General features: G+C 39.1%; 1 protein-coding gene across 3 annotated transcripts in view; it reads right to left on the bottom strand.

The window, feature by feature from the left end:
• LOC119735606 (rhotekin-like) overlaps nt 1–13,705 on the bottom strand; it is a 41,191-nt gene extending 27,486 nt beyond the window's left edge. The window contains exons 1-2 of one of the 3 annotated variants that reach the window (XM_038209375.1): nt 13,530–13,705; nt 492–608 (exon numbers count right to left, since the gene is read on the bottom strand). In XM_038209375.1, coding sequence (XP_038065303.1) covers nt 492–608; nt 13,530–13,688 — 276 coding nt within the window. In that variant the 5' untranslated portion in view covers nt 13,689–13,705. Of the gene's footprint in view, nt 1–491; nt 609–6,682; nt 6,704–13,529 lie in introns of those variants that run through there. The other 2 variants (XM_038209393.1, XM_038209384.1) reach the window with 2 other exon arrangements.
• Between the last annotated feature and the right edge of the window lie 441 nt (nt 13,706–14,146).

Below are 14,146 nucleotides of genomic sequence, written 5' to 3'. Positions count from 1 at the left end.
TGTTAAAATTGTGCAGCAGCAGGATTACAGTCAAACCAGTGAGTTTGGTGGTTTGAGACATCATCTTGCATTGAAAAAAAAAACTTTTTAATTTCGCCGACACGCATGGCTACGGCGACACGCTCGCATACCAGAAACTGGAGATTTTTGGGGGGGGGGGGGGGGCTAAGGTTGCCAGCTTACAGTGCATAGACCATTATCATGTTGCGGTAATCTTGATTTTTTCCCATTCAAATCAACGTAACCAAAGCGAGGCTGGAAGGAAAAATAGTCTGGTTCCTTTTCGCACAAAAAACATTGATCTTTCAGTACTGTTCTTGGATTCAGGGAACATGACTGAAATGGTGGCAGCATGATACAGGTCTATTATGAAGGTTCGGAATGTTTTTAGTGAAGGTGAAAAACTTATTGGCAAAAGGGGGTGAGGTGGAAAGTGAGTATCATTTTCTAGCAGGAAGATTTTGTGAAATTAGCACTTTGTTTACGCCTACCTGTAAGCTGACGGCAAGCTGCCTGACATAGAATATATCCAGGTCCTCCACTATATCCCTGGTGGAGTCCATATTCTTGCTTCCCGACCACAGCCGCATTGGTGTAGATGGTGGCTCCTGGCACAAGCCAAGCACAAGCAATAACACAGAAGAAATGGGGACGAAAAAAGGATGCACTTTATGAATGGATAAGCGGATATGATTCCTTGCTGTATGATATGACTGACTCAGAGATTGCCTTGTGCAGTGTAGGATGACAGGGTTTATACCGGTACAGCATGTGTGCGAGGCACTAATGTTTCCAAGAAAGCTCAGCAGATTTTGCTGGTTGTTTAGTTGAAACCGAGAACTTGTTGAATGAATTCACAGTACCAACCACTTTATTATATATTGGATTCCTATCTACAAAATATGTGGTTATCCACACTGTGTTGATCAGTAGATCCGTTGGTTGAACTTGTAGTTGAATAAAATCCATGTGTGGATACACAGATATCCAGGACTTTCCAAAAGAAACAGACAATTCTCTGTGACCACAATCTGTCCTGAAGCTGCAAGGCACTGGAGACCCCACCAGCTCTAGCTACATGAAAGCCACTGACGGCACTCAGCTTGCGGAGGATTCTGATGACTAAATATGAAAGCTGGACTGGAAGTGAGCCTCCTATTTATGAAAGTCCTCAGTACATATACATGTAGTTGGGCTGCGACAGGCTGCTAGCTTCTGGGACGGTGAATTTGTCCTTCCTGCGCGCAGTGGCTAACCATTAAAAACTTTTTTAGACTTGCCAATAGAGACCAACACTCATTACTTTTCTGACAGTTCCAAAAATTCCTATCTAAACACAAATTAAATGTAATCCTGAAGTTTCTACATCAACATTTGTAGTGAAAGCTCCATTTTAACTGATGGTAGTAGAACTGAGCATGGCTGATTAAAAACACTTAGTCGCACAAGAGAAAAAAAAGCCGGGTTTGGACTGGGTGAAGTCTAAATCTCGCAACCCAACCCCCCAAATGTCTTTTCCGTATAACAGAGGAGTCATATTCCCTCATCAGCAGGAAATTGCTGTTTAATCACCTCCGTGGAGCTCACTTAATAGATGGTCCGGCAACAGGAAGGAATAACTTCGTCAATGATAATTTCTCCTCATTTTTTTTTGGCGGATTTTCTTAGACATGCATGTGTATGTAGTCAAGCTTTCAATTTCTTTGTTGTGGTCAGCTGGTCAAAAACTGAAAGAGACCCTGCATATATCCCATGGGTGAACTGTAAGTGGTGGTCATCCGGTCATTACAGATCCCATTGGCAGGATGTCAATTTGCAAGACGTCTGGGTGTGTCTGTTAATGTGCATAGTTATGACTGGGCATTGTGGCACACTGCCAAAATAACATAAGTTTCTGAACACGTAACTCAACCCCAGTACTCGCAGACATTAACTCATCTTGAAATCTCATTTAGCAGCACAAATGGAAACACAATCAAATAGGAACAGGAATTCAACAGATTTACAAAAATTGGGTTTTCAGGAAATCATGTTGAACTCAAAACATGTCACTTAGGGCAAATGACACTTTTTTTATCATGTTGAGAACACACTCACTTTTATAACCATTACCATTTCTGGAAGTTTTGAAAACGCTTCTTTAATTGAAAAACTAACTGGTTATTTGAATATTATTCAGCTTTATATCATTAATTGGCCAGTTGATGAGCAATAGGCTAGGCTTCAGCAATGCAAGACTTTTCAGTTCACTTGTTGGCATTTATGTGATGCTAGGCCGCCCCGAACTACTTGGCTATAGCCCATTGTGTAGACCATGTCAGGATTTCCAGTAAATTGCCAATTCTGAATTAAAGCTATAGTCCATCATTTGTAATTAGTGCATTTTGTTCGTTTGAAGCAACAAAAGTGTTCAAAATCTAATGAAGGATACTGAACAACTTACTTGATGAAGTTTCAGCTCAGCTTCAGCTTCATATTCCGAGAAAAACAGCATTCTAGGATCTCAATTTAAAATCAAAAGTTGCTAAATCATGTTTCGAATTGTTTTGAATTGCAGCTTTACGCGATGTTGCGCACTGATCCAACGAATTATAGCAACCGTGCGCGCCTGTGCGTCGTTCCAATGCTTGTGCGCGCTGTGCCGAATAACAAAACGAACAACTAATTTAAATTTTCCTACGGTGCTTCTTAAGAAGCACCGTTGGAAATGCCTTCTTTCGTTGATTTCTTCAAAATGAGAGCTTGCCAGAAAGGATAATTTCACAGGGAGTTTAGTCCCCTTACTATCTTTCAACCAGTATGTTTTTCAACAATAATTACGCCGGTTACTTTTTTGGATAGCTGCAAATGATGGACTCAGGCTTTAAATGAATCTTGTGTGCGGTTTGGGACAAGCAAGCTTTGCTAAGTTTGATGTGTCCTCTCTTTTCAATTAGCAACCCCCCCCCCAAACAAATTGCCTGCTAATTGCTGATTTACGATTTCTCTCTTGTAGCTTGGCTCAGTCAAACGAGAAAAAGATCTGACCTTAACAGTCCAGGAATTGCGGACACTGGCAAGGGAAGCCGCCCTGTAACTGAAAACTGTATGGTCGGACATTCATTTCCAGGGAGGAAATTCTTGTTATATCTCACTGTAACTAAACACAAGTGTGGTAAATAAAACCTGATACAGGTCATACGAAAAAGATCTGTAGTTTCACAGAATTGTTTTACCTGCGGTTTCACACATTTGTTTCCATGTTTGTAGGAATATGTTTGAAATCTTGATCTATGATCAAACCATGTTTGGTATAACATGCCAAAATTAGGAACTCTGTTGCATTTGAAGCAAGGCAATATTTTTTTGTGACTGGACTAGCACAAAAATTAAAACAAACAGTACAGGGGGAGTCAAAAAAAGCGGAACCCAAACCTCAAAAATTATATTTCATCTTAAAAAAAATATGTAGCACCAAACATTCAATATGACTGGAAAGCCAATTTCAAACGCTACTTTTAGATGAAAAAAATATTGAAATTGCTCAATCCCTTCAAAGAATATCGGCATTTAAACGCAATAACTCTAAAACCTGTTTCGTCCAAAAAAAGCAGTTTATTGTGTATTCTGATTGTTTGGAACAGCAAAGAAAATGACACAGAATACTTGTTTCAACAACTGTAGTGCACGACATCTTTATTAACAACCCTGGTTAGGCAAACAACATGATTTATAGAATCCACTTTTTTAAAAGACGGGCCTTCAAAAGGACTTTGTTGAATATTTTTAAGTTTTAAAGGTTTTATCGCTGTTGATGTTTGAAGACAATTGTGACGGCGATTCTCGGAATTGCATTTTTTGGATGAAAGAGGTTTTAGGGTCATTTTGTTTCAATTGTGATATTCTTCGAACGGATTGAGCAATTTCTGTAATTATTTCATCTAAAAGTAGCTTATGAAATTGGCTTTCCAGTCATTATTTTGTTTGGTGCTACACATTTTTTTAAATGTGAAATATAATTTTGGGGTTTTGGGTTCCGCTTTTTTCGGTAGAAGGCCATACCATTAAAAAGAGTCTGACTACAATGTACTAGGAAAGTTTGCATACAATGTTAGAAGAAATGTAGATACTGCCAGTGGGTTCCAAGGAGGATTTTGGGAAATTTCTAGCTTTCCTTGGAAAACATGCCTCTAGAGAGGTATCGGTACATCTAGAGTTAATGACAAATAGTTAAGTTCATGAATATTTTGTCCATTTGAAAAGAAAAAATGGATCTTCAGTTGATTCCATGAAACTATACACAATGGCATGACTCTGGTGCCACATCTGATTGCATGAGTTGCGCAACATTTGTATTTTGCACCGTGCAAGAATTGAGTTAGAACACATTTCACGAAAGTTGCACAGTGCGTACATGTAAGTGCGACTTACGTAACTACATATGGCGTGACTTCACGTACATGTAAGTTATGGTGTAGTGACTGACAATAAACTATTTTTCTGACTGATCGTGATTGTTGTGGAGCCTTTTTTATTCAACTCAAGGTTGATCCAAGAAACTCTAAGTAAATGAATTATTGTATCTGTGACAGCACTTTTAGAGTTAATATACAATTCCAAAGTCAGACACATGGCGGGCAGAGGTGTTCAATGACTGTTTTGTTTCTGAACAGATTTTATACACAAACAGTTGTTGTAAAAGCTGCTATTATCATTGTGCAAGATGTATACATTATTGAAAAATGTTACACAGCTACACCAAGTTTAGTGGAATTGATCGTAATTTGATTGCACAGCTGCACCTGATCTTAGGTGCATGTAGCGCAGTGACAGTGAACCTGCTCATTACCTTGAAGTACAAACTCAGGTCATACTCCTAGGTCAAGCAGTGACCTTGCTCCTTTACATGTATAACATTACATGCAAAGGATGTAGATTAAAGCCCTTGGGTGGTCCTTTCCTCTCAGAAGCCTCCCTTGTTGATTGATTGCCTCCCTCATCAAGTTGCAAGTATGGAAATTTTTCAAAATTTTATGAGAAATATTTTCACTTAAACGAGGTGGCTGGGAAGTCAAGAGGTGGTTACAGCAATGCAATTAAGATACTGATAATAAACAGGGGACTTGTTGAAAAGTGATGGCCTCCCTTATCCCCTTATATACTATGCAACAGAGATGCACATGCCAAATTGGCAAAAACCTTTACCTTCTGGATCACTGTCAAATTCCCTAAGTTTTCTCCAATTTTGATTTGTTTTCCCCCAAATTCCCTGAGTTTCCCCGATTCGAAAAGTGGAATCTCATTTTCAATTTCAAGGTTTTCCCTGATTTCCAGAGTAGCTGGGAACCCTGATTTAGTTAAGAGACTATAGATAGGGCCTACAAGTCTGAACGATGTATTGGACTGATGCATGCGACTGATGCAAATGACATACAATGTACATTTGCCTGAACAAATGCTGCTTACATTGAGAGAAAAAGACAATACAAAACAAAAACATATTTTCGGTACAGTTCACTTGTGAAAATGTTCATATAATAGTTACAGGTAAAGTTACAACAAGATCTACGTATGTTATTAACAGGAACAGCTGCTCCGCAGGATGAATGAGGCCTTATGAATGGTGTACAGTGACACGTATTTGTTGCAGGAAATCCTGCCTTGGAAGAGGATCCTTCAAGACTGTTCACAACACCTGGATGTCAGAATGATGACAGCACATGATAACAGGCGCGTTGAAAGTATAGTAGTGCACTTACATTGGTACAATGTACAATGTACATATGCATGTATGTGTACGTATATTTTACAATATATGCCACATCATCCAGGGCAAATTTTCACAGGGAAGATGGACTGGAAATTACAGTCAATCAATTCCTGGGAAGATTAAAGTACATTCCAAAACACATAAAATTTGCCTCTCGTTTCCTCGTGGACTTGGAGACTGCCTTGAGCAAGATGCCTGTAAATTACCTTGTTGCAATTGTATTCAGCCTGAAACAGTTGGTTGAAGCATGGAGGTTAATCAAGCCTACGTACCAGAGGGGGGGGGGGGGGGGGGGGGGATCGAGCTACGTAACCCTAACTCTAGTACATGGCTATTTTGCTACTTCCATCAAGTAACATGTTCAATAAGAGTAATTATGCTGTGCCTTCCTCAATCCTGCAAAAGCCTTCAAAACCCCTGGAAAGGCCATGGATGCTATTAAAGTTCGAATGAATGGTGGGACAATAACCACAATTGGGCCACTGTTCCATTTACAAAATTCAAGCTACTCAGAACTGCAAACATACATGTACAACATCAAACAAGCTCAGGGAACATGTCTAGTAAAGGACAATAATGTACAAATGTACATGTACATGTTCACAAGCAAATTTACCGGTTGTAATTACTTCAAATCTGAATTCAATGTCTGATTTAGAGATCTGGGCACACCTTCTACTGGTAGTATATAAAAAGCACTGTAAGAATTATCCATCCTACACAATTTACTACTTAATAGCTGCAGCCTTTTCAGTTCACTTTCCTTTAAATTTTGGTCTAGATTTTATATTTAAATGGAAAGTTCTGACATTTTTCTAAAATGATCCAACCCGTACAATACTTGTAGGACACAATAAATGCATTGGATTAATGCACACACAAATAATGTAAACTATACAAATGGCAAATACACTTTTGTACATCTTTACTTACATTTTACAGCAAGATTCACAGCAACAGCTTTGATGCAAGAGACATACTGTACTCTACTGTGCTTAAATAGGAAATGTAGTGCAGCACCCTTTCTTCTTTTTGTATTTTTTTTTAAATGGATAAAAAACCTCCAGGCACCAAACTTGAGCAGACGAAACCGTGGGTGAGCGAAAACCAGTTTGATGCAAAGGGCTGGAGCTGCAAGGCAGTCCAACATGGTAGGGGGTCCATCAGGTCCAGCCAACCAGCCAGCAAATGACAGCCCTTGGAGGATTCCCGTTTCCAAGCTCTGGTAGACTGCAACTTTGATTGGACTGTACAAACTTGATTGGATGTACATGTAACTGGGGTGGTCTCACCATGGTGATACAATCTACCCCCTGAAGGGGAAGGACTGGAGTCAATTGGCCAGGCAATGGCTTTGTTGGATTCTGGATATATATATTTTTTGTTCAATTATCATAAATTTGGTATGTAAATGTACCTGTATGTAGGAATATCTTTTTCATAAAGTACTTGGCTGATGGCACACATTACTCACAGTAAAATCAAGCACAGTCTCAACAAAACTAATACACATCAACACTTAATTTTACAATTTTATTTGCACGGAATAAAAAATGCAGAATATAACATTCCAAGAATGCATTTACAAAAAAATAACAGCAAATTGCACGTACCAGTACTTGTCTAAATGACACATACGTGTACATGTCCAATGTATAAAACATAAAACGGTGAACCGGTACATGTAGGATTCTTTGTTGTTATTTGGTCTCTTTTACAGCCCTTGAATGCAAGCAGTATCCCAATGCAATTTATTCTTCAAGATGAAAAACCAAATACATGTATCAAGTACATGTAACAAGTAAGAACTAACACTCCTCTTGCTTAAGAGGTCACCAATGGTCAAAATTTTCTTCCTCACCTCCTGGCCTACTGTGTACAAACCAATGGGGGTCTTGACCAATATTGACCCAAGCATAACCAGGCTGACAAAAAGTTCTAAACAGACATGCAGCACTTTTCGAGAGAAAGCCCGCCCAGTTGGGCTTGAAAATGCGTTAATACCCGGTATGCACCGGTACAACGAAACGATAATAGTCAGAAAGATTTTAAAAACGTGAAATACAAACGTTCTCAAACACATACACTGTACATAGTTGGAAATGTACTCAAGTATTTACTGCCCAAAGGATTTCTGGGTACAAAAGTTTGGTCCTCATTCCAGTTTGTGATATGATCAGGCCAAGTAAAAAAATTAACTAGTTTCACATCCTCGTCTGCTTCCTTTTTACAGCCCGCCTCCTTTTTTTTTATCATACATTTGCCATATCACACATAGTGTCATTTTATTGTCTTACTATTTGTTTCCAATAGAATTGTAGCCATCTAAAAGGGTTACTTACTACGGCTCCTTTGGACACAAGTTTGCATCAGGAAAAGAGAAAAAGAAAAGCACCCGCCTCCTTCATTTTTTTCAACATGTTCAAGAAGCCCAGACGAAAAAATGTCTCATGATATCTCACAGTGAACTGAGTACCTTTCACGCAGCGCCAGTTTTTGTTGACAGTCTTGCCGCAAAATTTACAAAACATGCGTATTACTAGAATCTGCTGCGTCAGATGTACATGTAAGCATCCAACGTTTCTACAAGTACCAATATGTATAGATCTATATCAGACATTATATACCGATTTTCTGTATCCCCCATAGAGGGTGAGTAAAAAAAAAAAGAAACCCAAATGTTGTTTTGGGGAAGTTCTGCATGCAGCATTTTCAAAATCTAGGATATGAAAGCCCAATTCATAAGCTTTCTTTTAGTACAAGAATTATTCAAATCACTCATATACTTTTTAAGTTACGGAATTTTAAACACAACCACCGTTTTAAGGTTCTGTCCACGGATCGCAAAAAAGTTCAGTGTTCTTTCAGCAAAACGAAAACAAATCACATAGGGATGTGTGTGAGTTGTTTTCGTTTTGCTGAAAGAACGCACACCTTTTTGATGATCCGTGGACAGAACCTTAAAACGGTGGTTGTGTTTACAATTCCGTAACTTGAAAAGTACATGAGTGATTTGAATGATTCTTGTACTAAAAGAAAGCTTATAAATTGGACTTTTATACTAGATTGTGAAACTGCTACATGCAGAACTTCAAAAAAACAATAGTCCCGACATTTGGTGTGTGTTTTTTTACTCACCCTGTATCTTTGAAATAAGCTATTCCAAAAAAAAAAAAAGTTCTGTTTCCGGTTTCCCTACCTACCGTACATGTACCTGTACCTTATTCTGACAGCCCCTACCCTAATATATACCCTAATTTTTATGGGAAAAATAAGGGGGAAAAAACACCCAAAACCATAAATTTCTACTTACCCTTGATTACACGCCAACGCCTCCATATGATCATACCCCCGAAAAATTGGGAAAAACAATACTCCCTACCTACCTACCTACCCTATTTTCAAATGCCATGTACCTGGTAAACAGAAGCAGCATTTTTGGACCTAAGTAAACAATTTTTACAAAAAAAAATTAAAATTTGGCAGAAAGCACCGGTATGTGCATGTACCTTTAAGCAACACCTTTTTGTACCATTATACATATATTTAGTAACAAGTTTGTTGACACAGGAGGGCGCCATTGCTATACAGCGTGTCCCAAAAAAAATGTCCCTCTCATAGACCACAGAATAATTACCAAAATCAAGTTTTATACTCAATTAAGTAGCGCCCTCTATTTCCGCACCTCCTCAATTTTTTTGACCAAAGAGCACCAAGGAATGGGAAATTGCACCAAGGCAAAATGATCGAAAGCACCAAGGCAAATTATGGAGGACACCAATGTACATGAGGACACCAAAAAAGCAAAATAGTACCCACCTTGTCTGTACAATCCAAGCTTGAAGAAAAAAAAAAAAAAAAAAAAAAAAAAAAAAAAAGCCGCATGGCCGCGTCAATTCCGGAACTTTGGTCTGACCAGAGACCGAATATTTTTTTTTTGGCCTAATACACATTACAAAAAAGCTGTCTTTGTAGTAAGTAAAAACTCTGATTTCTCAAAAAGAAATGTCAGTCTGAGGTACTAAAAACCATTGTTAACAAATTTTTTTAAGCTATGGATGGAGCAAGCTTTTGGGAGAAATATTTTTTTGAGAAAGTGGAATTCCAGATGTAAGTAATTCATCTATCACGGGGCCCAACCTAATCCCATAGCATTACGAAGACCCCTAAAATTGTAGCTTGAGTAACTCCAGCTCCAATGCTCATCAGGAAATGACCTATCGCCGGGCCAATCACATGGCATCTTGATTGAGAATCTCCACGGCGACCAATCAAAGCGCCCTGTGATTGGTCCGTCTGATGCTAGCCAGGAGCTAGACTGGTTCACTGTTCCCATTGTCCTTCTCACTCCAATATTTTTAGGGGGGGGCGGGAAACAATAGCCAGGACCCACGAACAAGTCAGGGTTTTTATATTCAATATCGCAGGCTCCAGCACGGCGCGTGTGACGAGGATCAATTTCCCGAATTGAAGGCGAAATTTCTCTTTTCTTCCCAAAGGTATGTGAACCTACATGTACCTCCCCCATTTGTATTTTCAATTCCCACTGAAGCCTACAGGGGCGCATCAGGCAGTTTGAGGACTGTTTGGGGGTGAAATTTAAGATTTTGATTGGGGGTACGAGTGAAAATGGTATTATTGGTAAACGCGATGTAGGCCTACCGGTTCTATATGATCCTAGGACTCCACTATCGCCCGACCATGTCCTAATGTTAAAAAAGGCGATTCGTAGAGTCCTAGTTATTGGGAAGGACGTCTACTTCATCCTTTTTGTCCGTAACTTAAGAAGACCTATGGATTGTCTTTGATGTGAACTTAATTGATATCACAGTGGGGTCGTACTAATAAGCGTCAACACAGCGTCAACACAGAGTCAACACATGATCAAAGCGTCAACACACTGTCAAATCGCATTCTAAAAAGGCATAGAACTTTAAAGTTTAGACTTAAAGAGATTACATTTCGTTTACGAAAATGGAGGTTTTTTCACGCGAAAAAATGATCCTTAGCAGCACTGCCGTTGACGGCCATCTTGCCTTTGCACTGAGCTTGGACTTCACCATTTCAGGTATGAGTGTGGGGGTAATGAAATTATCATGTCGTATACGGATTCACACGTAACGGCCACCCTCTGTTGATTTATTGTATAATAATATTACCCCTTTTGCATAATGGTATCGTCTGCGCTGCCCCTGAAGCAACCTGACTGCCGATTTCGGCGCTGCACAGAGAGCCAATTTTCTTGAACAGAAAATTACAATTTTCATATCCTATTGATTTGAGCAAAAATTTTATTTCTGCCCATACGGTACGGTTTGAACACCTGTTTTGTCATTTTAAATGGGTTTTGGAGGTGCTGACGCTGTGTTGAGGCTTCTGTGTGTGTTGACGCTGTGTTGACGCTTATTAGTATGACCGTCCCAAGTCACCAACGAGATCAGCAAGGATCTTTTCCATGCCTGGCCTTTTTACTTAATTTTTTTTTAAATTTTAGTAGCAGGTGTAAGCTAGAGCATGAAGAACAGCTGTTGTTTGGTCAATATAATGGCACAAAGGGTTAAAAGTGTTATGACTTCAATTTTAAACTTAATTATAAATAACATTTGGCAAGAAAAAAGGCAAGAATATTCTTTTATGATCAATTCAATTTATAGGAAGCCAGATCCACCTGTTTGTGTTATTATTTATTTTTTTATTGAAAAAAGATATAGGCCTATTATTAAGCACAAGAACTAAATGTTCAAGAGAAACTATGGTGTAAATTTGCTTTGCAGTTTTGCTAAGGAATTCTTTGTATTTATAAAGTAGGTCCTTGTTATTTGTTCAGAAAAAACACACTAAGATTTCCTCTTTTAGTCTCGCCTCTTTTAGTCTTGTCGCGGGGAGCAGTGCGCCTGCATGCAGTGTGTTGAGAGAGGATAGGACTGGAAACTTGTCTAAAACAATGCGTCAATTGGTTGGTAGCCAAAACACCGGAAAGAATTCCATATACGGACATCACTTATTTTTCCCTACCAATTACAGTGACCTGCCAGCCATCAGAAAGCGATACAATAAAAAGTCAAATTTGGCAGGGAAAATATTGAAGTAGGGCCTACTTACCCCTAGAACTATGGGTATTACAAGTAATACCCATACATGTAGTTCTAGGGGTAGGGCGTACTAGGCCTATTTATAATTTAGTATGTTTAGTAAAAAAAACACTTAGTAAGAATTTTTCAGACCAGTTTCATAGGGTTTGTACACAGAGTGTCAAGTGTTGGGTTACCAAGTGACGTCCGTGTATGGAATTTTTTCTGTACGTTGCGATCAGGGGCCAGATTTTCCCTCAAATTTCATTCAAATGATTTTGCATAAACGGAACGTGGCATCAACAACGGAATGTGGCATTGTTTACATGCCACGTTCACGGGTCTAGGTCATGAGGTCCGAGTAGGATCTAAACCTCACTAACACTATAACAGTAGCCTTTAGTCAAGTCCCACGCGCTTACCCGGACACGTGACGCACCCTGGATGCTGACACGTAAAAAGACTAGCACGAGCAGCAAAGCTGCGAGGGCCTTTACCATCTCGTGGAGAACGCTTATGTTTTTCTTTACATTTGTCTACCGATTTGGTAGACGTGCATAATGCGGTAATCCTTACTTTTAGGACACCTCTATTTTGTACGAGTTCTGTTCAAAACTGACTTTTGCAGATGACTGTCCAGTACCAAAGTGACTTTTGCAGGCTAAAGCAGTCTTTTTTTTCTTCAGACAAACTCATGTTAGTTAGAATTTTGAAAGCACTTTCAAAGAAAATGTGACTTTCCTACAGTTTTTTGCAGTTCGCCATCTTGCTTTTTTAATATATTTTCTGTTTGTCACCGTCGCCTTTAACCCCTCATAAATCAAAGCCCTGCCCTCTTTCTACAAAATTAAACCTGCTGATATTGAAGAGGTGTCATTGCCAAATGTTCAAATGTGCAATATCAGAATGTCAGAAATATCAGAATGTCACTTTTGAGTGTCATTTAGTCGGCTGTTTTGGTGAGTCTTTTAACCTTATATAGGAAAGGGGTCCTAAAGGTAAGGATTACCCATAATGCATTACCCGTTGTGGATTGACCAATGAAAATGAAGAAATTACTAACGTAAATCAGCCGTTGTCTGGCGCGAGACAGCACGCACGCACTATTACGTGAATGATTAAATTAATTTTATAATATAAGTAATTAGTTCCACGAGATAGTGGCCCTCGCGGCTTTGCCGCTTGTGCCAGTCTTTTTACGTGCCAGCATCTGGGGACTTTGTAGATTTTTTTTGCTTTAGAAGCATTCTCACCCTCTATATAGGCTAATCAGAAAGTGCTGCCTTTTTCAGATGTTTAATTTTTGTGAAATTTCATGTTGAAATTTTGATACGCAAACGTGTGCAAATGTATCTGGAAATTTCACGAAAAATGGATATCTGAAAAAGGCAGCACTTTCTGATTAGCCTATATAGAGGGTGAGAATGCTTCTAAAGCAAGAAAAACGTAAAAAGTAAGCCTAAATGTGAAAATCAAAATTTGGCAAAGTCGACACGTTTTTTGTACATGTGGATGTGTGGCCTATGTTTACGGAGGCAGTCCAGTAAATAGGCCACATTTATGGGGCTAGACTCAAGGCTACAGTAACAATTTACAGTAAACAATGCATACAATCACATGTCGGAAATAGACGTCTTCTCAACATTAATTCCTGTAACGTGTAATTCTACCTCTGCCTACCAATAAAACAGCGAACACTATTCACTAACCTCACTAGTGTAGAATTGAAGCTCCACATTTTCGTCCCCTTCACTCCTCCTTTTCTTCGAGACACCATTCACGGTTTCGTTCAAATCATAAGTTCTTTTCCTTTTACTCCGTCGAAAAGAACGCCTCAACGATTGAAACTGCCGCCCAGCGAACGCCATTTTTTCTCAAATTAACCGTTACACTTCGCCAAAAGAGGGCGCTATAAGAGCCAACCGCACGCGCGCCCGCGCGCCGGCCGGCGAGCTGCGAGCTGAGCACATGCGCATGCAGCGCGGGAGGTGCATGCATCCTTAAAATTTGCTCTAAAAAAATTGGGAAAATGTGTATTCCAGTGTTGGTTTAACACATCTTAGGCAATTCTTCCCACTTAATTACTCCCACTGAAAATACAGTTGATAATTTTTACCCGAACCAGAGGACCCATGAGATTTTGTTTCTTCTTAAAGGCCTGTTTGACTTTGTACTACTTTTAAATATATATGAAAACTATATAATAGACATCCTTTTTGGTTAATTTTATTGAAAATGCACTTCTTTAAACATTCAAAATTGTCCATGCTTTTCCGCACTGTTGCTGTGATGTCATTTGAGGAAGACACTGAAAAAAAGTTTACTC

The sequence above is a fragment of the Patiria miniata genome, unplaced genomic scaffold (genome assembly GCF_015706575.1).
Source record: "Patiria miniata isolate m_02_andy unplaced genomic scaffold, ASM1570657v1 HiC_scaffold_10, whole genome shotgun sequence".
Taxonomy (NCBI): Eukaryota; Metazoa; Echinodermata; class Asteroidea; order Valvatida; family Asterinidae; genus Patiria; species Patiria miniata.
Note: the sequence above shows the minus strand (reverse complement) of the source record. Positions and strands in the feature narration are given on the sequence as shown.